At 42.1% G+C, this 25,174-nt stretch overlaps 1 protein-coding gene across 3 annotated transcripts in view; it reads right to left on the bottom strand.

Moving 5' to 3' along the window:
• Positions 1-219: 219 nt before the first annotated feature.
• The window catches only part of NTHL1 (nth like DNA glycosylase 1), a 492,998-nt gene continuing 468,043 nt past the window's right edge, over positions 220-25,174 (bottom strand). For all 3 annotated transcript variants that reach the window (XM_044089196.1, XM_044089192.1, XM_044089193.1), the window contains one exon: positions 220-540. In XM_044089196.1, the coding sequence (XP_043945131.1) occupies positions 461-540 (80 nt within the window). In that variant the 3' untranslated portion in view covers positions 220-460. The remainder of the gene's footprint in view (positions 541-25,174) is intronic.

The following is a 25,174-nucleotide window of genomic DNA, read 5'->3' on the forward strand; positions in this document are numbered from 1 at the left end:
TCAAGGAGAAATGGCAAACAGTATATGGAAAACAACAATCAATGTATTTATATTTAATAAACTTCTGGCTTCCAGAAAGTCTTCACGTAATTGGACAGAAGAAGATTTATTTTTATATAAAACTGTACTAAAAAGCATATAAATCAATGTATTAACATAGATCACCCTAGCAGAAAAGACTACCTTTAAATGGTGAGAAACAGAAAGCTACCACAGAAATTCTTGTTCAGACAGTACATATTTTATTTCAGTTCACCTGTTGAGAGACATGCATGTTTTGAGAATACAGAAATTTATTTATTCTGAATCAGTACCATGGTCCTGCAATGCACAGGTAACTCAACTGTGAACAACTGAACAACGAATTACAAGTAGAAATGCGACAGAAAGAAAATCATCCACACGACAAAGTTTCAATGCAGTCTTTTAGAAGCTGGGCAGATCTCTCTGTTAAGGCATTCTATACATCGAGGTCCCACAGGTAAGCAAATCTGTTGACCAAACCCCACCAGAAGCCAGTTAATTTCACTCCAGTATTCCCTGAGAGAAAAGAAAAGATTCTGTTATGTATTTCAACACACATTATGTACAAAGTATCAATTAAATATTTTTCATCAAATAATCAAGCACATTTTTATTCAAAGAAATCAAAAGAAACACACACAGACAAAAAAATGTAAAAACTGTTCTTTGTGTAATCTTAAAGAGATAACTGGGAGGATTCCTTTGGGAAACAATCATTTTAAGGAACGGCCAGAGTAGATTTGACATCTAGAATAAGATATAACTATCCTGACTGCTCCCTGTGGGCTTAAAGCTTAACTAAGCTTTTTAGATAAGCTTCAATTTCTTTATTTTTTCCCTCTCTCTCTCTTTTTGAAAAAAAAAAACCACAACTAATACAACTTCTAGTACTAAAGCATAATATTGCAAAGTTGGGTGCTAATAACACTCTATTATCTTTTTTTCTGTAGCTTCACATTTTTAATTTATTTTAGAGTAAAATAATGAGGCAAGCATGCTGACACATTCAGTTTTGTGACATTTACCTTTGATGCATCTGAATAGATCCTCATATCTTGCAGTACAGCTCATGAAGCAAAACGGTAATTTACTGGCAAGATGTCTGTCTCTCGGGGTTGATTCCTGATCTCCAAATCCCTGCCTATACCAATGTATCATTTTTCCCAGGTAATCTGTCTTTCTCCCACCTCAGAAAGACATACTAACTTAATGGCTACACTAAATTATCCACATACATGTTCTACTTAACCTCTGCCCACTTTAATTGTCGTCTCTGATCCTTCATATATCTTCCTAATCAACCTTACAATTTTATCATGGAATGCAAATGCTTCCATTACTCTGCTCATAAAATCCCAGCTTACTCCATAAAATGCTTTTTTTTCTGCATCAAAACCCAACAGCAACAGTGGTATTGTCTTACATTCTGCTTCCCTCTGGATCATCACTGTTCTGTTTATGTTGTCAAATGTTTGCCTCCCCTCCACAAAACGACAGTGATCCATATCTACCATTTTATCACTTTTGCCATTATAGACATAAACACTTTATAATCATGATTTAGTATTGAAATGGGCCTGTATGAAGCTGGATCTGATGGATCGTTACCCTCTTTAGGTATTACAGCTATCACCACAGTTTCTTTCAGGATGCTGGTACTTTTCCTTCTCGTAGAATACTGTTAAACAAAACCTTCCAGATCTTTTATCAGTTTTTCCCTCCTAGCTTCCAAACTTCCACAGGAATACCATGTAATCCTGGAGACTTTCCTGTATATTTGTTATGCATCACCATTTTATCTCATCTCCTCCTATCCTGTTAGTAATTGAGCCTCCTCTACCTCTAGCCTTGGCATATTTAATTCTTCCATAAACATTTCCATTTATACCTTTTCTTGATTTCCACATTTCTCTGCTTTATACAGACATTCATAGAATTTCCAAAATATTTCTAATACTTCTACAGGATCTCTAGTTACCTTCCTTGTAATAGGTACCCTGAGCTTAGTGAGAGCCATTTCTACTTTCTGTTGTCTGAGTCATTGTGCTAAAAGTTTGTGTGTTCTAGAATTATCAAAAAATAGTTGCTTAACAGCAATCTTTCTAAATTCATGCATATTATCAAAATAGTCCCTTATTTTCTGTTTAGCATTCTGTAGTTGCTTATCCTCTTGTTCTGAGATTCCCCCTATTTTTCAATACTTTAATATTTGTCAGTTCCTCTAAATAATTATTTTTGTTACTTCTTAACTGTATCTCCCTTTGTTTTATTTCCACCCTAGTTTTAAATTCCATTTTAATTTTATCCCACTCCCTAGCTATATTTTCAGAAATTTCTATCTTCTCTACTAGCTCCTGAATAATTTCCACTACCCATGCCTTAAAGTCCTCTCTTTTGAACAGATAAGTGGGAAAGTGCCAGTGTCTCATTTTTATTTCATTACCCTGTGTTTTTATTTTAGTTATTACTGGCGCATGATCTGAAGTAGTTATCTGATACGTATTAAGACCTTCAATTAAATGTACATGTTCCTGTGAAATGTAAATTGTGTCTAGCCTAGTCCAGTTTTTGTAGGTTGGGGAATAATATGTAAATTCACTCAGAGTTCCTAGTACTGAATTTACATCTTCCATGCCAAATATTTTCATAAATTTCTTTAAAAGTCTACCCTCCTTTGTTATATTTCCCTTTCTGGGCACCCAGGCACATCTTCACTGTTGCAAATCCAATTCTAGTCCCCACCTATAAGTAATATTCCTTGCTGAAAGTTGATTATATCTCCCAGAATTTTCTTTCTCTCTATTATAGCAGTTTCCGGTGGAATATAAATCCATGCCAGTGTAATCCCCCTCCCTTGCCAGTAGCCCCTTAGTACTACAAATCTGCCATTATTGTCTTTTTTGCCTCTTCTAGTATTATCGGAACTCCTCTTGCAATTAATACAAGTACTCTTCTCTTCCTTTGCCCTAGAATAACCATCCTGAAAACCCTTCTTTAGCAAATTCACATGTTCAGTTTCAGTTCTTTCCAAGTGTGTTTCCTGTAGCACAACTATTTGCACTCTACATTTTTTAATATAGTTCACTACTCTTTCTTTTTTGGATTTATCTGTGAGACCATCAACGTTTAAAGACATTATAGAAAGAATCATATTCTTGAGGGATTATTATTCCACATTTTATGTATAACAGCTTTTTTGTTAAGTGTCTAGTTCCATCTTTGTGTTATATGCATGCACTGTTTGGCAGATTAATCTTTTATACAATTGTTTTTGTCATCTCCATTTGAACCTATGTCACATCTTGCAGAACTTTTTGCTTTATTGAAAATCCTCAAATAAAAGTATACACACACATACGCACACAATACCCCCCTAAAACCTACTAACTTAATAATAACACACAAAACTATGTACATCTTCAAAATATTGATGTTTTACCCCATAATAGGAACATAAGTTCCAAACTGACAGCCACACACAAAGACTTCAGCTAAACAGAACAAATACTTATCCATGCTAAGACACATGATATACCCTATGATTCTATTAAGTGCTGTCTAGTTTTGTCTTATTTTTATAACTCTCCCAGCTGGGAAACACTTGAATACCTTTTCTCAAAGCCATTTATCTTTACCAGATTGTCTGCTAGTGACATGAAAACCAGATACAGGACTGTTTACTAGAAAAAAGACCTTATGGTATTCAATATTCTTTTTCATTTACTTGCTATCTGTCAAAATGTGTTACTAAATAAAGCTACCACAGTCATTCCCCTTATCCAAGAATGCGAAAATGCACACTATTTTTCTTTTGTCACACTCTTTTAACCAGATCCCCCCTTTTCTTTTTTTTTTTTTTTTACATTGCAGCGACTATATTTCTTAAAACTACAGAAGCAGAAAGAAGGGAGAAAGAAACAAAAACACCTATTTACATCATTATCCCCATTTCCCAATGTTTCCAGATTTTGTTCTATTCCTGTACATCTCCTCCTCCCAAACCTTGTTGCTGCTTCATCTCCAGGGCACTCTTGATTGTTCTAGTCAACTTCTGCGCATTTTTCTCTTTCTCATTTTCTGTTGACACACTGGGAAAGATTTCATTGGCACAGTCTCTCTGTGGTCTTTATTACCAGAAGAACAAGAAGCAGAATATCCTTCTGTTTCACAGCTCACTTTTTGTTGGACAAACTTTTGTATTTCTTCCTTAGTATGTACTTCATCAAAAAATGTTTTTGTCCCTCCAGGAAAAAAATATTTTGAGGATAGCTGGATACAGCAGTTTGAATCTCATCCCTGTTTCTCGGCATGCCCTATATAATGGAATAAATTTATTCCTCTTCTGCCTGGTGTGCAATGAGTACTCACTGTCCACAAACACTCTGCCATCTCTCACTTTTAGTACTTTGTTTTTCTGCCACAGTTTTGTCAGAATCAACTCCTTCTGCTAGTAAGATTGCATTTTTACTATTAAAGGTCTAGTTTGTTTTCTCATAGCCAGGTTTGCAGCATACACACAATGTGCCCTTTCAGTTAATTATTTTTGTGGAATACCAGTCCATTTGCTTATTTGTACTTTCATAAAATTAATACAGTCTGTTCCTTCCAGCTTCTCTGGTAAAGCAGAAAATAAAGAAGTTATGTACTCACCATAACGTTCCATCTGAGTAGTTGGACTTCATTTGTCATCAACCTGTGGGTTCGGATGCGGATCGGATCCGAGACGGCAGCTTCACCGACATCTGATCCAAGCCCCTCCCCTTACCCATAACACCCCTCCATCTCCTTCCTTCCCACAGATCGAGTTTGCTATACCATACACATAAAAAAAGATCCGATATACCTTATTAACAATGAAGAACAGGAGAACCACATAGGCGCACTCTCCTGCCTACCAAGGAAATAACATAATGAGAAGGTTGGGGGAAGGAGGGAGGGAAGGTTGATGACAAATGAAGTCCAACTACTCAGATGGAACATTATGGTGAGTACATAACTTCTTTATCTGAAGTAGTTGACTTCATTTGATCTTCAACTTCTGCGACAGGGTCCCCAGCTACCAACTATGGTGGCCCTCATGGAAGGATATTTCAGAGCACCGCTGAGCTAAAAGATGCTCTCCCCCTAGATATCATGTCCAACTTATAATGGGAAATGAAAGTTTAAGATGAGGACCAAGTAGCTGCTGAACAAATACCATCCAGAGACACCTTAGACCAAAAGGCCACTGATGTAGCCATGGACCTGATAGAATGGGCATTCATCCTACCCGGAAGAGACATGCCTGTCTTTGTAAACCTGAAGGATGCAAATAAATCCATTTGGCAATGGTTACCTTAGAAACTGGTTTGCCCAGAAAAGGTGTAGAGAAAGACACAAACAAGTGGTCAGACTTGTGAAAGGCTTTAGTCCTGTGTAAGTAGAAATGTAGCTCTCTATATACATCTAATAAGTGCAACTTATATTCACCCCATTCTGAAAATTTGGAAAGAAAATGGGTAAATTGATTGATATTTCTTTCAGAGTCCACTTTTGGAAGAAAAGAAAGATTAGTACGAAGTGAAACCCTGTCTTTATGGAAAATCATATATGGAGGTTTGACAGATAGTGCCTGGAGTTCTGACACTCTCCTAGCTGAGGTAATACCCACTAGGAAGGCTGTCTTCCAAGATAAAATTTTTAGATCCACAGAAGCAGCTGGCCCAAAAGGTGGAGCAACCAGAGCTTGTAAGATTAGGGTAAGATCCCAAGGAGGAATAGGATCTTTAACTGGGGGGGGGGGTCTTAAAATAAGGTACCCTTAATAAAGGTTTTGCAAAGTCTGGAGGAAGCTAATGAGGCCATGTTCTCACCTATATGGAAATTGGAAATGGCAGCCAGATGACCTTTTACTGTAGAAGAGCTAGCGCCCTGCTGGAAAATGTATGCCAAGAACTCAAGGACCGCTGGGACAGGAGCTGTGAAAGGATCCAAATCCCATTGAGAAGCCCAGACAGAGAAATGCTTCCATTTGCTACGGTACAGTTTTCTGGTGGATGATTTATGAGCTGCCACCAGAAGTCTTGACCGGAGAGGATAGACCAGTAGTCCTAGCAATTAAGGGAACTGGAGCAGCTAAGCAGTGAGCTTCGGACTGGCCAGGTCTGGATGAGTAACCCTTGATGGATGCGAGATGAGATCCAGTATCGGATCCAAGCTCCATGAAGGAACTATTAGATGCTATTAGATGAGACCAAAGGAAGGGAAACCAGACTTGGCGAGGCCAGAATGGGGTGATGAGGACAACTGTTCTCCAACCTGTGAGCCTTCTGGAGGAATTTTGTCATGAGAGGTAAAGGGGGGGGGGTAAGCATAGAGAAGACCGGGAGGCCAAGCATGGACCAGAGTGTCCCTGGGGGATACCCCCTGAGGGGGACCAGAGTGAAGAACTTGCTGCACTTCATGTTGGAAGGAGATGCAAAGAGATCGCAGCAAGGCTGACCTCACTCGAGGAAGATCTGCTCCACTACAGAAGGATCAGAGACCACTCGTAAGACATCAGGATATTCCTGCTCAGTTTGTCTGCCAGAATGTTGGATCGACCCGGAATATGGGTTGCTACCAGAAAACGGCTGGTGGAGATCGCCCATTCCCACACTCTCATGGCCTTGCGACAAAGGGGGTAAGATCTGGTTCCTCTCTGCTTGTTGATGTACCAGACCACTGATGTTGTCTGTCTGAATTGCAATAGTTCCCACAGGGAGAAAGGCATGACGGGCCTGCAACACTAACAAGACTGCCCTCATTTCTAGAACGTTGATATGCAATTTGAGCTCATTCCTGGACCACGTGCCTTGGACTGTCCCGCCTGAGCAATACCCCCCACCTTAGTTGGGAGGTGTCCGTGGTCACCAGGGCTTGGGGAGGGGCTGCAATAAATGTTCGTCCCTCGACTAGCTCCGAGGCGTGTATCCACCACAGGAGGGACTACCTGCAAGCGTTGCTTATGTGAATTGGATGTGTCAATGGCAGATCTAATAACTATTGGACTGCTAGTGTCCACTGTAGTACTTGCATATGTAGACGAGCACAGGGGAGAAGAGTAATGGTGGCTGCCATGGAACCTAGGGCTTGTAAAACTCAGCTGTAGGAAGATGAAACTGAAAGATCACAGGACAGATGGAGTTGTAGGTTTCGAACTCTCTCCGGAGTTAGAAAAACCTTGGTTTGCAAAATATCTACTGTCGCTCCAATGTAGTCTAAGACCTGAACTGGGTTTAGAGAAGACTTGGGTCTGCTGATTGTAATTCCCAGAAAGTCTGACAGTTTCAGGAAATAGTCTCTGGTCTGATAAAGTAGATGCCTAGTGGGAGCAGCATGGAGCCAATCGTCCAGGTACTGGTAGACCTGTATCCCCTGAAGCCTCAGGTGAGCCACTACTACTGCCATGACCTTGGTGAACATCCTGGGGCTGTGGTTGAAACCGAAGGGTAGGGCTCAAAATTGATAGTGATTGGCCCCAAGCCAAAAGCAGAGGAACCTCCGGTAGCATCTTTATAGGTAGTACGCATCCTGGAGATCTATTGAGCACATCCAGTCATTCTCCTGCATGAAGGCCAGGAGTGAATGTAAAGTGACCATCCGGAACTTCTCTTTAGCAACTGACAGGTTTAGGGTGGAAAGATCCAGAATAGGCCTTAGGTTCCCTGTCTTTTTTGGCACCAAAAAGAACCTGGAAGAGATGCCTGACTGATTTCGGGGGGTGGTCTGGACGACTTGTTTCCTTAGCAGCTTTTCTATTTTGAGCGCTGCTGCCTCCCTTTGCACAGGTGGAACATCCAGGAGGTGTTTTGGAGGAACAGAAGGAACCACAAAGAGGATGGTATAGCCTCCAGATATGATTTGAAGCACCCAATAGTCTGGTGACGCAGACTCCCATGCCGTCAGGTGCAGTGAAAGGTGACCCCTGACTGCCTCCAGAGCAGAGCAGTCATGCAACCTCTAAGGGCTTTTGTGCGGGCCTGTCTGAGAATGGTTCTCGAGACCCAAAATTTCTTGGAACTCCCCTGCCTCTGGGCCGGCGTTTGTCTGGTCCCCCCCTGCCTCTAGGGGAAGATGAGTCCTGAGTGTCCCAGGAATATTGTGATTTCCAAAACCACATCTGCTTTTACCCTCGCTGATTCCTGGCAAAGGATCTTTGGGGGTTAGAGAAGTGGATCCCGATGACAGACAATGTCTTCCCGTCCTTTTCACTCTGGACCAATGTGTTGTGAACCGTCTTTCCGAACAAGGAAGAACCATCATAAGGGGCATTTGGAAAGATGCCTTAAAAGGTTCCGTGAACTGACATAGCCTGAGCCAGGTGTGTCGCCTCAAGACAATGCCGAACCCGCCCATCCTTGCCCCTCCTTCAGTGGCATGCGAAAGGAGACAAGTGGACATGTTAGAAACCGCTTTAAGAGTGGCCATTTGCACAGAGAATATGCACTTATCCTCCGGCGAGGTGACTCAGCTCCTTGATTAAGTCACGCTGCAGTCGAGTGATGTGGGCCAAATAATTCAGTGCCCCTATAGAAAAAGTGGCTGAAGCATATGTCCGCTTTCCTAGATGATCCATTGTCCTAGACTCTCTGTCGGAAGGATGGATCGTAGAACTTTTCTGAGCAGTCACAGCCATGACCCTAAGAGAAGCGAAGGCAGCCGCCTCCGTAGCAGGAAGAAGTCCTTTAAGGATTAGTTTTGCCCTGCGATCCTTCAGGGCCCTGAGGCTAAACCCCGCATAAATCGAGCATTCTGTCGAAAGACGGGAGGCCCCAAAATACATCACACACAGAGTGTGGCCATCAGCCGGGGATAACTTATGGCCACACTCTGTGCATTTCCTGAAAACCAGCTTTGACTGCTGATCTGCCATTTTTTTAACAAGGTTAAAGGTAAAAAGCACAAAGCCCTAACCTCCCCAACCACACACACACACACACACACACACACACACACACATCCACCGACTAGCAAGAAGGGAAAGGGATAGGATGGCTACTCTAACTACCACGCTAAACTTTTCTACTTTTCTTTTCTTTTTTTTAAAAAGAAAAAAAAGACGCAAAACGAAGGGGAGTTTAAGCAAGGGAAAGGGAACCTGCCTGTCGCTACCAGCAACACAAACACCCAAAACTATCCAAAAAAGCACCTACCATGCCTGGAGCTCTGAGACCACGCTGCTTGGCAAAGCTGTGGCAAACGAGATCTGAGGGAAGAAAGGATGGAGGGGTATTAGGGATAAGGGGAGGAGTTTGGAGTTCAGATCAGATGCTGGTGAAGCTGCCGTCTTGGATCTGATCCAGATCCGAAATCCACAGGTTGATGATCAAATTAAGTCAACTACTTCATATCTAAGGATTTCCCTATGTGCTCTGTCCTCTAATTCTATTATTTTTTGAAACATCTCTTCTGGTGCAGTCTCAAATTCAGCCAGCCTTTTCTTCATTTCATCCTCTAAATTTTACAGTTCTGTCACGTTATCTGAATATATGCTCAAAGCTTCTTCCATTTTTTCCAGCTTTTTATTGTTGGTGTTGATATACTCCATCAGTGTTTTGTTTATTTTAATCAGGTCTATGTGCAGCTGCTTTATACTTTCCTCTAGGTTACCGGAAGTCATGTCTGTAACTTGCACGGCTTCTTTCTGAACAACTGCAGTACTTTTCCCATTATGTGTTTTTTCCTCAACTTTTGTAGCCGATTTTCCTCCAAGTCATTTATATTTCTTTCTTCCTGGCATCTAGGCAGTGCACTTACTAGTCTGTTACTGAAATTTACCCAGAAATCTAGGTCCACTGGCTTTCTCTGTTAAGTTTCTGTTTTCAGACTGGATGAGACACAATTAAGCTGCTACTCAACGTGCAGCCATCTTGGAAGTCTAATCAGAATCCAGTCTTGATCTTTTAAACAATATTACTTATTGGGCCAGATTCTAAAATACTTCCTGTCAGTGTACATGACCACATACACTGAGACAGCCTTTTGGAATCTGGCCCCCCTTACAATGAGACCAACTCTTTTGGAATCGGGCTCCTTGTCTATGCATCATATTAAGAGATGAACAGTATTTTACTATTTGTTCTACCCCAAAAATATCAGGGTGGGAAAAATCACATGGATGTCATTTTTTTCAGATAAGGTTGTTTCTTTATATAATGCTGTGACCCTATACACACAGTTTTGTCTTTACTTTTACCTTTTCTATTTTCTGACCAAGAATGGCACTATCCTGCGAATGCAGAATGTTTTTTCAATGACACACTGATGATTTATTTATTTATTTATTTATATTTGTTGACCGGGAGTGTCCGACTGGACGTAGGTCCATTTTCAGCGGAGGCCCGGGGAGAAAAGCTCCACAGTTAAAATAAAAAGACAGCAGTTACATTGGATTACATAGCGATTAACAATTTACATAGCAATTACTTACTACATATTTACAGATGAAGAACATAGTACATCAGTAGACAACTAGAATCTTTACATGTGAAGTACATAACGGACATTAACAAATGTTACAATAAGAAGTTCCTGCTGTATAATAAGTTCTAGGCTTATGAGCATCTGAGCTTGCTATAATCAAGGTAGTTAGTGGAGTGGAAAGAAAGGTAGTGGTTGGATGGGGTGGGTGATATTAGAGTGGGAGTTGCAAGGGCATAGCCAGCATGTTTTTAGGTACGCTTTTATTAAAGTTTTGAAGTGGGTGCATGATGGTATGGAGGTAATTGTGGGTGGGAGGGAGTTCCATAATTTGGCTATGGCGCAAGAGAACAGTGCTTCACCAGCAGAGTTATTGGCTTTAGTGATCTGCAAGTGATTTTTGTTGCTGGATCTTAGTGGTCTGGTGGTGCGATAGGGCTGGAGTAGATTCTGGAGGGATGGGACATTTAGTGGATGGTTTACTAGTTTGTGGGCGAGTGAGAGTTGATACCATTGAAGGAGGTGAGGGAGTTCAAGCCAGCCCAGTTCAGCAAGTGAGAGACAGTGGTGACTATGGTAGGATGCCCCTGTGGCGAATTTGGCAATTTTGTTGTAGCAGGTCTCTAGCTTGTTTAGATCGCATTGCCTTAGGTTGGTATATACTGGAGAGGCATAAAGTAGGGTGGAGATAAGGTGGGGATTTGCTACTGAAATCTTTGCTGCTTTGGTGACAAGTTGCTTATTTCTGTACAACGCTCCTAGTTTTTTGTGGACTTTTTTTATGGTCATGGATATGTGAATGTCAAATTTTTGTTTATTGTCTATTTCCACTCCTAGCAATTTGGTGTGTTCAGTTGGGTATATAGTGGTGTTGTCTTTTGCTGTGATGTTAAAGTGAGAGTTGTTTTGAGTATGTTTGGTGGGTTGGAAGATGAGTAGTTTAGTTTTGTTTGGGTTGTGTATTAATTGGGCATCGGATAACCAAGTTTCAACAGAGGAAAAGGCTTCCTGTGTGACTTATTGCAGTTTGGGTAGGGACTGGGTACCTGTAACTGTCTAAACAAGCTTTTAAAGTTGCTTTCTTGGACAGAAAAGGTCTTAAATGCATTAGTTGCATATGATACTCACAATTCTTACTCAATACCTTGGAAAATTTACAGCTTCCTGCCATTTCAGGATTGTGCAACCTATCCATCTTTGATAATTCATAACCGAGTTTGCTGAAACTGGCCAACTGATGTATCACAAATCATGAAAAAATGTAAAATTCCAAAAAGAAAATGTGAGATTTCGCAAAACGTCAAAATGGTGAGCAAAGTATCATAGAATCAGGTACATACAGGAGACAGTGTGAGAAATTGGTAAATTAAGCCTTTTTATAAAAGACACACCAGGGATAAAATTAAAATGCAGCAAAATCATTTTGTTATGAGAAAAAATGTGATATCCGTTTGCTGCTCTTCATAAAAATTATAGAATAACCAAAACCTGCAATAAAAAAATCAGGTGATAATATAAACTACATATGCCCACCACTGTAGTTAACAAAAACACAAGTTATTAATGCCCATATTGGTTATTCATATGGAGGACTGAATGCAAGCAATTCTTCACAAAGAGAATATTCATTTTACATCAGAGGAAGCTATTATGTGACAGCAATGGCAGAGGAGTAGAAATTTGTCAATCACCTCTCAATGAATACTCTTAAGAATGGATGGTGAACTGATAAGGTGGAATTGTTTCATGTGTGGGAAATGGTGAAGGCAGGACTGTGAAATACATCAACACCTTATGGTGGGGGAGAAAGGGAAGCAGCATTGTTTTTTTTTCTTTTTGTTTGGGGGAGGGCCCAGAAACCAATAATGGGTTCTGTTAAGTGTTTTAGTCTTATTAACAACTCTGTTGAAGATTTCCTACAATTGATCCCTATGCATACTGATGCTCTCATATGGCTGGACCAGCTAGAACATGCTGTGAAGTTCAGAAAGGCCCTACATCTGGCTTTAAAAAATCAAGTCAACACTATCCTAAAAATAATTTAATGAATAAATAAAGTAAAATTAATTATTCAGGACTCCACAAGACAAAGTGAGGCAGACAAAGTCAGCATAGCTGACTTTGAAAATTTCTTTCTTTAGCCAAGCAACGTAACTACTTGGGGGTATGACTTAACCCATTACTAAATTTTGGGTTAATAATTAAACTACCCTCCTAGAAACAATACATGGGTAAAAATATGGTACAAATTATATACAACTATTATCCAACTGTCGTTTAATAAAATGATGCAGAAGTTATATTTTTATATCTAAAAGCATATCTGTACTCCAGAAATGAATTAATATTTTGAACCTATATAACTTATTTGAATGATATCAACCAAATACATTGTAATCCTAATTTCAAGTTAACTGATTCACTCCGGAAAAGCTCAGAAAATGCTGCCTGCTTACTTCCACCATAGGAACAACAGTGCAGCCTGAGCTTATTTTTCAGATAATCCATTTGTAATACCATACAAAAAATATACAAAAAAAAATATCTTTGTATATCCCCTTGTCATATACATGGTTTTCCATTGTTGAGCTTTGCTTAATTATTTATTCAGGCTCTCTTTTTTCAGCCCATTTAATACCTATGGCTAAAATTGCTTAAACCATTTTTGACCCAAGTACAGGTCTCTTTAATTCATATAAGTATTTTATATATGATTTGGTACTGTTGATGCAATATTTGTGGAGTATACATATATTTTTATTCTTTAAATACTAGGTAAGCAGGCAACTTTATGCCCCTATCTCTATATATATTGACTTTACTAACATTTGGCATTTTGGTTTGTTTATATTGGATAACCATATTCTCAACATTATATAGGACGAAAGTCCAACAATACTATATACATACTAGTTTGTATGCATTTGTTTGTGTCAGAGTTTATTTCTGAATATATGGTAGCAGAGACGAATAGTCGGCTTCCATAACTTTATATGCGAAGAGTTATGATCACATATGATACAAATAACATTTGCTGATATATACAAGTGCATACCCTTGACACTTAATCTTTGGACTTTTACAACTTGATTTAATAACTATCATACTGTAGTGAGACGAAGTGTCAACTACTTTAGTGCATCGGCATATATTCTCTATAACTTTCATTGATTATATATAGTGGGGCATTTTGGTTCAGCTTATTATTTTTTATTATTTAATATGAAGGTATTTCTCCACAATATTTAGGGTCAACATAGTATACATTCATATATATATATATATATATATATATATATATATATATATATATATACACATTGCATTATTAAAGTCATAATTGACACAAGATTATTTGCCTGTCTTGGGTCAAGAATTGTGTCGTGATATATTGCAAAAGATTTATACCATGGATTTAAATGGAATTCTGCAAGGACTATCGGCTGACAAAGATAACCTGGAGGCCTTTGGTTTTAACACTAGGGGGTCTACTAGTTTCAATAATGGTGAAGGGGATTCTAAATAGAAATGTGGTTTAATTTTTCAAAAACTGACCAGAAACATGAAATCCCTAAGGTCTAATATTTGGCACTTAAAACTATTTAAGGCCTATAAACTAAAAGATATAACACCTAGGGGTCTAAGGATCCGCCTTCAACCCCTAGTAGCAAACACTGATGCTCAACTATCACAGGACTGGGCTTCAGCCCAGCACCATGCTTCAATGCTATTTGTCAATACCCTGATTGGCTATTATGAACGGACCACTGAATCACAAGTAGTAGAAATTCATAAGGTGTGTCTTGAGGCCCAGATATTTGAAACTGAAGAATTTTTTAAAGAATATATCTCCAATTTAGCCAAAGATTTGGCCAATTTGGAACAACAGTTGATTAAGAGAAAAACACATACATTTCAGAGGGATTTGTCAGATTACGACAAGGGCAAACCATTTGTTACATCTAAGAATGTTAGGTTTACAGACAGAGGTAGCAAAAATAATCATGGTAGAAAAAGGCCTAGATCAATACTAAGAAGGACAGAGTCTACCTTCAGTGGCATGTCAGAGGATGACACTTCCTCTGCCACAGACTATGATGTCCCCTCATACCAGGTGTCTCCAGCTGCCAAGAGAAAACAGTCAGACCCTTTAGACGCAAGACACGTAGGGGGGGCAGAAAGCATAGAAACAGAAACAGGAACATCCAGTTTACATGTTCTATTACAAAAGATTGTGAAACAGTGAATAATGTACACAATATTTCATCTTTTGAATTATCACCTGTACACAACAAAGTACTAAATAAAGTTCTTAATTTTGTCCCCACCTCACCTGTTTCTGAACATAGTCTGTTGAAGGATGTTAATGATTTTTGTAGATTGGTTAATCCTAAAATATTTTTTCAGACCATGACTCTACTCAAAGATCTATTGGTTTCAAATTTGGTAAATCAGAATTGAAACCATCCATGGATAAACACGTTGCCATTTTTAAGGAATGTGTTATTAAAGATCTACATTTTTCAACTAGATACCAGCCTACTACAAATAACCTCACTCAAGCAGAGAGATTAGCACTAACAGAACTTCAACTTAATCACGACATTGTCATTACTCCAGCTAACATGGGGGTGGTATTGTGGTTATGGATCATACCAAATATAAGGCTGAGGCTTTCAGACAACTGTCCGATGCTCGTTTTTATATTAGTATGGTTGTTGATCAGACACCTAATTTTAAGGCACAGATAGACTCTTTTTTGGATTTAGCGACAGAAGAAGGTATTATTAGTAAACAGGTTTGTAAACAACTCAAAGTGGTGGAACCTATGCCCCAATATTTATATCTTCTTCCAAAAAATCCATAAACATCCCACTAACCCCCCAGGTAGACCGACGAACCACTATCTGCTTTCCTTACTTATTATTTAAAACCCTTATTGCCTCACATAAGATAAAGGATACAAGATACTACGGAATTTCTAAACATCATCCACGATTCACAATTAGAAGCGGATTGGTGGTTATGTACCTTAGATGCTTCATCTCTTTACACGAGCATCCCCCATGAAGCTGGTATAGCTGCGATCTCTTATTGGTTGGATAAGTCAGAAATATATTCGACTGGTTTCAATAATTTTCTTGTCACACTTACTGAGTATGTGCTGTGTAAAAATATTTTTTATTTTGATGGGCAACCATATTGGCAGATCAAAGGTACGGCAATGGGGGCCTCTTTTGCCCCCATATATGCTGACTTATTTATGGGTTTCTTTGAACAATCATTTATATATGATGCACATCATAATTTGTACATCAACGATTTGGACATCTGGAGAAGATATCTAGATGATTGTTGGATGGTGTAGCGTGGGGATAAGGACCATGTGTTTGATTTCATCAGGTACCTTAATAACAATCCTTGGGATATACAATTCACTCTGAATATAGAGTATCAAGAGATTGTTTTTTTGGATGTTATTTCTAGACAGGAAGATCATACACTGGCTACCAGGGTACATAGGAAGTTCCCCCAATATAATACTTTGTTACATGCATCAAGCTCTCATCCCCACCACATCATCCGAAACATTCCCAAATCCCAATTTCTACGTATGAAACGCATATGCTCATCAGAAGAACATCATCAAGTTTGTGTACAAGATCTGTCCAATAGGCTTGTCAGTCGTGGATATTCAAGACACCATATTTCTCAAACTATTGACCAGACTAGGAAGATGTCACGTTCCACTTTATTACAATACCAACACTCAAGGCATGATGATACATCTAATTCTGTCCAGCCGATCAGGTTTGTAACCACATTTGGTAACAATACATTCAGATTTAGGGAAATCAACAGACATTGGGACATTTTAAAGTCTCATGAACTCCTCAATGACATTTTACCAGACGAATGTGCTTTTTCATACCATAGGGGTCGCACTATACATTCTCGCTTTACTCATTACAAGAGATATACACCAGCTACAACAGTTCAAACCACCTTGTTTGGTGACCCTTTGGTGGGATGTTTCCCTTGTGGACATTGTAGTGCCTGTGAACACATTCTTAAAACCAAGGAATTTTCAAGTAAAATACGTCTTAGGTATACAAGATTAATATTTTCGGCAACTGTAGTTTGGATTGGGTCATTTATCTAGCCACATGCACCTGTTCCTCTTTTTATGTTGGTCAGACGTCTAGACCATTTAAACCGAGGATCAGTGAACACCTTAGTGCCATCAGAAACCATCATTTGTCCAATGCCCTATATAAACATATCATCAGCCACCCAACTGCACATTTTAAATTCACCATTATAGACAAGATTCAAATGCACAGGAACTTCAAAGCAGGCTGGCATGATAAACTTGACAACATGGAATCTATATGGATAACCAGGTTAGGTGCCTTGTTCAAACCTGGATTAAATGAAATGGAATAATATGTCAGCCTATCTTTCTATACACATTGTTGATTTATTTATAAAGTTACCTGTACACGTCAGTTTTTGATATTATTTATTATATAAAAAAATACAATAGAATTGATTTATGATATGTGTATACATTCAAGGAATTTATTTTTTCAGCAATATGCCTTTAAATATTTTTCTATATAAGACCAGTATGTTGGAGCTGCTCAACAGTTGACCATTTTTGGTTTAGCACTGAAGAAGGCTTATTACAGCCGAAACCGGTATGCCTTTTATTTATGCCATAATAGTTTTTGGAAGTTATTTCTATAATAAAAGTTTTTTAGCCGAATTACCATTGTGCTGGTCCGTTTTTGGAAGTAATTTCACATTAGTAGCCTAGTGCCGGCTATGGCTCTGATAATACCTTTCTTTATAAGCTGTGCAATATAGAAGGACTTTCTTACAACAATGGCACATGTTGGGTCAAAGTTAGATCACTGCCACATAAGTTCCCAACCCTGAACAACTGGGTCAACTCTTAGGGGCGTATTGTCAATGTGGTATTTCCCTGGGGGTGGATGACTTTCCAAAGGATACACTAATGAATTTTTTGGCATTTATTTTAGTCCATGATTTTGGCACAATTTATTTGGGAGAAACCTTCCTGCAAGATGGCCAAGTCATTTTGAGAATCAGTGAATGCTCCCAGCTTCCAGTCATGTGGAAAGAGACACAGCCCTTTTCCATTGGCTTTTACTTCAGAAAAATGGATGCCAAACAGGGCAGGTCATAGCACAGAACCCAGGGGGACAACACAGGTGATTGTTCTCTTTGTGGAGGTAACTTGTCCTATTTGATTTCCTGATTCCTATTTGTGAGCCTGTTGGCAATCCAGCAGTTGACATAGGGTAGTTCCAGTTTATTAATGTCAGAGTGAATAATTGTGTCGAAAGCTTTGGTCAGGCATCTTTGTTATGTTCAGTAGGGTCTTCACAATTATTTCTCCAAAATGCATCTTTTGCCAGGCTGAGGTATGTGGTGTGTACCATCTTGACCTAGGATATGGATCATGACAGTGATGACCTATAGTATAGAAACAATTATGTAGCACTGAGAATTAAATAACATTAAAACAGGACCAGTAATGGATTGCTGCCATTCTTATAGCTATAGATATTTATTTTAAAAAGATCACTACAGGATCATAGGAGGTTACTAGGCTAATGGCTGTGTGGCCCTTACAAGCCTAGCCAAGAGTTTACCCCCAAAAAGAAACCTCATTCAGTACCTGTCGCCCCTGTCAATGAGGGGCACAGGTGGAACCCCTGGTACAAATTTGTGGTTTTCCATCCACTCAAATAGGTTGTGCTTGAAGGGGGTTGACATGCATTCATGCTTTACCACTGGTATCAAACAAATGAGCTTGGAAAGTGTTAAATGATAACTCTCACATTAGTATGGCAATACTGTGGGGATGTATCCACCTCATGTTGTGTAAGGTGATGGCTGGAAATAACCTTTCTGCACAAAATGTAACCAAAGCTTAATCAGCACTGGCTCTTCTAATCATTCATTTATTCCCAAAGAACCCAGTTTACTCAGTTTAGGCATCTTGGAGTACCTTCTAATACCACATAAATTACATTTGGACTACCCAGGTACTTCTAATTTTGAAAAACAGCTTCCTCAACCTCAAGTCACTTACAAATTGGCCATCATCCACTCCCATCATACAATATCCCAGGTTTCAGAACAACTCAGCATGAGGTTCATACAACCGCTAACAAGCCACTTGATTTTCAGAGTGCTGCTGCCAGGGATCACTAGCATTGCTGACTCTGACACACACACACACACACACACACACACACACACACACACACACACACACACACACACACACACACACACACACTCTTCCCTACAATTACGGTTCACAGGCAGCTCTGTCAAAACTGTAGGAACCTAAAATAAGAAGTTATGTACTCACCATAACGTTCCATCTGAGTAGGTATCTTCATTTGTCTGCAACCTTTGGGACACGGATCCGATCTCGGATCCGAGCCGGCAACTTTTACCACAGCATAGATCCGAGCTCCTAGCTCCTCCCTTTACCCATAATCCCCTGCCAACCCTAACTGACCTCAGATCAAGTTTGCCCGATATAAGCATTGTTATTGTGCCCCGGGAGGGGTTTATCCAAGACAGATCCTATAGGTCAGGGGGAAGGGGGGGGTGGTGGTTGCAGACAAATGAAGATACCTACTCAGATGGAACGTTATGGTGAGTACACAACTTCTTAATCTGAAGTAGGAACTTAATTTGTCAGCAACCTTTGGGACAGAGTCCCCAGCTACCTGAATCCTGGGTGGCCTTTATGGAAGAACATTCCGGAGCACTGCAGAGCCAAAGGACGCCCTACCTCTGGAGACAACATCCAGTTTGTAATGGCTGATAAAGGTATGAGATGAGGCCCAAGTGGCTGCGGAACAAATATCATCTAAGGGGACCCTAGATTTAAAAGCCGCTGAAGTAGCGACGGCCCTAGTAGAATGAGCTCGGACTCCCTGAGGTGCAGGCCTTCCCGAACTCTGATACGCTAAGAGGATACAACTAGCTATCCACCGTGATAGTGTAACTTTAGAAATTGACTTGCCTAAACTTGTTTTGGCAAAGGAGACAAACAACTGGTCAGATTGCCTATGACCAGCAGTTCGATGAGTATAAAAACATAATTGTCTGTGCACATCCAAGGAATGCAGTTTATATTCTCCTTTGTTCTGGTAATGGGGAAAGAACACGTGAAGATTAATAGATTGATTAATATTAGCCTCTGAAGACACCTTAGGCAGAAAGGACGGATTGATCCTGAGGTAAACTCTATCTGGATGGAAGGATAAATACGGCAGTTTAACACATAGAGCATGAAGTTCAGAGATCCTTTTAGCTGAAGTAATGGCCACTAAGAAGGCCGCCTTCCAAGAGAGATATTTAAGATCAACCGTGGCCGCCGGCTCGAAAGGGGGGCTAGTCAAGGCTTGGAGAACCAAACACAAATCCCATGGGGGTACTAACTCCTGACCGGAGGTCTGAGAAGGAAGGTACCCTTAAGAAAAGCTTTACAAAGCTTGGAAGTAATTAGAGGGCCCGATTCATGCCCTGCATGATAATGCGAAATCGCTGCCAGTTGTATCTTGACTGTAGAGCAGCTAGCCCCTTGATGAAAAAGGGTAGTTAAGAAATCCAAAACTGACGTGAGAGGCGCTGTGAAAGGATCCAAGTGATGGTGCTCCGCCCAGATGGAGAAATGTTTCCACTTGCTTCAGTAGACTCTTCTGGTGGAAGGTTTATGTGCTGCTAGTAGGATGGCTTTGACTGGTGAGGAGATTCCGGGAGTCCTAATCAGGAGTGGAACTGGAGCAACCAAGCAGTCAGCTTGAGGTTGACCAGGTTGGGGGCCGGGAAACCCAGAGGGTGGGTAATGAGACCAGGAGTGGATCCAGAATCCATGGTAGATGAATTAGGTGAGACCACAGGTACGGGAACCATGTTTGATGAGGCCAGAATGGGGCAATGAGGATCATTTTGCTCCCCAGCTGACTGGCTTTCTGTAGGAGTTTCAGCATCATGGGCAAAGGAGGATAAGCGTAAAGGAGACCGGGAGGCCAAGCATGTACTAGAGAGTCTCTCGGGAACTCCCCCTGAGGGGGGATTAGAGCGAAGTAACTGTTGCATTTGGTATTTGAAGGAGAGGCAAAAAGATCGCAACAGGGTTGCCCTCATTGGGCAAATATTTGTTTCGCTACTAGAGGATTGAGAGACCATTCGTACGGAGCCAGAATCGAACGACTGAGCCTGTCTGCTAGGATGTTGGACCGTCCTGGAATGTGCGTTGCAATAAGAAAGCGGTTGGTGGAAATCGCCCATTCCCACACTCTCATGGCCTCGCGACAAAGAGGATAAGACCTGGTTCCCCCCTGTTTGTTGATGTACCAGACAACTGACATGTTGTCCATTTGTACTGCAATCGTCCCAATCGGGAGAAGGCTGTGAAGTGCCTGCAACGTCAAAAGCACCGCCCTCATCTCTAGGACACTGATATGCAAAGATGTCTCTGTGTCGTTCCACGTGCCTTGGACCGTTCTGCCTGAATAGTGCCCCCCCACCCCAGGCGAGAAGCATCCGTGGTCACTGTGGCGACGGAGGAAGGCATCGAAAATGGTCGTCCCGTGTGGAGACTCGGGGACCGGAGCCACCACATGAGCCACCCTCTGCAAGCCCTGCTTAGGGGAATAGGATGGGACGGGGGTTGCGAGACAGGGACCATTGTACTTGGAGGGTCCACTGCAGGGCCCTCATATTTAGGCGGGCTAGGGGTAGTAGAGGAATAGCTGCCGCCATGGACCCTAGAGCCCTCAGGATCAATTCTGCAGGTGGAGCAGGAAGTATGAGAATGGCCTGGACATGCAACCGCAGGTTCTGAAGCCGATCGGGAGTCAGGAAGGCAAGCATTATCTTGGAATCCAATCTCGCCCCTATGAAATCTATTACCTGTGTAGGAACTAGAGAGGATATGGTCATGTTTATAGTCAACCCTAGACGTGGAGCAAGGTCGAGGAAATAATTCCTGCCTGAACAGAGCAGATGCCTTGTTGGGGCGATGAGGAGCCAGTCGTCCAGGTACGGAAAGACCTGAATTCACTGAAGCCTCAGGTGGGCCGCTATGACCGCCAAGACTTTGGTGAACACCCTGGGGGCTGTGGTGAGACTGAAGGGAAGGGCCCTGAACTGAAAGTGACTGGCTCCCAGCCGGAAGCGGAGGAACCTCCTGGAGCGTCTGTCCACTAGGATGTGGTAGTACGCATCCTTGAGGTCTATCGAGCACATCCAATCGTTCTCCCGTAATAGGGGGGAATAGATTGTAAGGTGACCATTCGGAACTTTTCTTTGGGTACTGCCAGGTTCAGGAGAGAGAGATCGAGAATGGATCTCAAGTCCCCCGTCTTTTTTGGCACCAGAAAGAACCTGGAGTAAAACCCCGAACCGAACTGACCTGGGGGGACGGGTTGGATGGCTCTTTTTTGCAAAACCTGCTGAATTTCTGTAGCAGCTGCCTCCCTTTGATTGGGTGGTACGTCAGGGAGGCTTTTGGTTTTGGGGGTTACAATAAAGGGAATTTGGTAACCTCTGGATATGATGCGAAGCACCCAGCGATCTGTTGTTATGGACTCCCACATTGCTAGGTGCTTCGAAAGATGCCCCCCGACTGCCTCCAGAGTGGAGCAGCCGGGCAACAACTCAGGGGTTCTGCGTGGGCCTCTCAGAGAATGGTTCTCTGGACCCAAAGTTTCTGGGACCCCCTCTGCCTCTTGGGCGGCGTCCTCCCTGTCCTCCTCTGCCATGAGAGGACTGGTTGTCCGGAGCAGACTGGGACTGATGCGATTTTCGGAACCACATCTTCTTCTGACCCTTTTGGTTCTTAGAAAAGGACCTCTGGGGAGCAGAGAAGCGGACTCCGACGGCAGACAATGTCTTCCCGTCTTTCTCGCTCTGGACTACAGTGTCACGAACGGTTTTGCCAAAAAGTGCAGAACCATCAAAGGGGGCATTCGCGAATGACGCCTTAAAGGGTTCCGAGAAGTCACAGTGTCGGAGCCAGGCCTGACGGCTGATTACCAGGCCGGCTCCGCCGGCTCTAGCGGCTCCTTCAGTGGCGTGTGACAAGAGCCGCATAGAGGTGTTAGAAACTGAACGTAGAGTAGACATTTGGGAGGAGTACAGTTGCTTGTCTCCTTCCGACATGGACTCTGGGGGGGATGCAGCGTATTCTTTTATTAGATCCTGCTGCATCCGGATGACGTGTGCCATATAGTTCAGCGCTCTCATGGAGAAGGTTGCTGAACTAAAGACCCGCTTCCCCAGGCGGTCCATCGCTCGAGAGTCCTTACTCGGCGGGTGGACCGCAGAGCTCTCCTGAGCCAGCTCTCTCTTGGTGGCAGCCGCCACCAACATGGCATCCACGGGGGGACCTCTGCTCCAGTGGGTTCTTTCAGCAGGGGGACTCAGGATCCTATCCGGGTGCTTGGGGACTGGCTCTACAGTGTCCGGCTCCTTCCAAGCCCTAGTGGAAATAAGGTCCACCAGGGGGTCGGGGGGAGGGTACACCCAAGAGGTAGATGGCCCTGCTTCGAACGCCTCTAGGAATACGGACTCATCGGAGGAAGCCTTGGGGGCAGACCACCCCCCCCCCCCAATCCTGAGCATTTCCATAATGTCTCCAAAGGAGACATCCTCAGGGGGTGACCTTGGGGAGCCTTCCCCTTCATCTAAGTCCGTATCTTCGGTAAGGGACTCAGGGGAGTCCATGTGCCTCCTCTTACACTTGGCTTTGTGAGGGACCTCTTCGGGAGGGCTGTCCGAGGAAGACTCACCAGCAATATCACGTTCCACAGGAACACCCAGAGATGCTGAAGCAGGCTGTCCCAAAGGCCGGGTGATGGGAGCCCGGACCAGCTGAGAGGGAGTGCAGGGAGGAGCCGAAGCCAGGACCGGGGATCCGGATGCACTCAACAGTGCCCTCTCCACCACCGTGAAAGCCGAGGGGGAGCTACTCTCGATAGGCTCCGAGAGTCAGCTCCCACTCGGATCCGAAGCGGGGACCGGAACCGGGGCTGAGACCCTCGGATCCGAAGGACCCGTGTGCTCCGACCGGCACGGAGCCGAAGTCACACAAAGTCCCTCGGATCCAAAGCTCTGCCCATGGCTCCGAGAGGTTGGATCCGACAAACTCGAGGGACCAAACAAACACTGATTAAACTTTTTGAAATCCACAAGAAATGCCAAATGTCCGTAAAGGCAACCGTTTATTGAAACAGATAAACTGAAGCGCTTCTCCAAGCACTTTTCGTTCAAGTCATACACGAACTTCATCAGACACCATAAAATCAATTAAAATTATTTAAATACTGTGCGTAATACATCAACTGTTGAATTAATTAAAAATTAAAGCAATATTGTCCTTGTACCAGTACCTCCTTACTAATGCACAATTATTTAATTTTAAATAAAATCCTGTTATAGTACTCAGTCTCACATTGAATCATAAAGAAAATTCAAATCTTCTAAATGAATTATTATAAATATGTTAATAAATATTTAAAACATATAAACCACTGTAATGTTAAGGCACAAGACTTTTGAAATGAAACATAAAAAGACATAAAAAATCTTAGAGAAACCTTAAAGAGATTTCTAACTTGACCAGCAGCTGCTGCAGCTATATTTTTTACTTTTAATTTAATTATATTTTTTATTATTTTTTATATTTTTTATCCTTATGCATGGCATACTTGTGTATATATGAATGTATATAAAAACAGATGTGTACATGAAAGTTATATTCTTACAAGTACTATATAAAGTATTTATTTATTCTTACAAGTACTATATAAAGTATTTATTTATTCATTCATCTAGTTATTTATTTATTTAATTATATTATGAGAAATGACTATCAGGATTACTTTATCACTATATTATCCTGTTCTTATATTATACAACCGATTAATTCATTACCTGTGAAGGCTTTTGAGTTTTAGTATAGCCATAATTGAACAAACTCGAGGGACCAGTCGGAGCCAAAGTAACTAGTACTGTCGGCTCCGACACATCCCCGGATCCGACGCGGCTCGGCTCCGAATGCTCCGAACCCGGGAAGCGGGACGGAGAAGGAGCAATTGGGGCAAAAAATGGGGTCGAGCTCCCCCCGGAGGGGGGGGGGAGGCAAGAGCACTCCCATCTGCAGCTGGGCCTGGATGAACCTCCTCATCATCCAGTCCATGTCTGCATCTGACATACTAAAGGTGGACCTCGACGAGGCCACTGAGGCAGACCTAGAGTGATGCCTCGATGACCTCGACGGGGACCGGGTCGCCTCCTCCCCAGGTCCCGGTGAAAAACAAGGGGACCGGAGCTGAGGAGGAGGCGATCTAGAAACCCTGGATGGAGAAGCCCGCTTGGCGGGCGGGGCCGAGGAAGAGTCCTCGTCCCGCCGCTTATGGTGCTTCTCCTTCCTTTGAGTTTGCCTCCCTCTCCTCCGGAGCCAAAACGGGAGGTTGAGTCCCGACCGGAGGGAGGGAGGCAGGGGTGGCTACCACCGAGGGCTGGGTAGCGGCCACCGAAGAACCGGAGGCCGGAGCCGAGTCCGGGGGCAAAAGGCCCGCCAGAATCAGCTTCGACCTCCGGTCCTTAAGTGCCCTGGGGTTGAACGCTGCACAAATCATGCATCCCG

The sequence above is a fragment of the Protopterus annectens genome, chromosome 12.part0, assembly GCF_019279795.1.
Source record: "Protopterus annectens isolate FY-2018-M chromosome 12.part0, PAN1.0, whole genome shotgun sequence".
Lineage (NCBI taxonomy): Eukaryota > Metazoa > Chordata > Ceratodontiformes > Protopteridae > Protopterus > Protopterus annectens.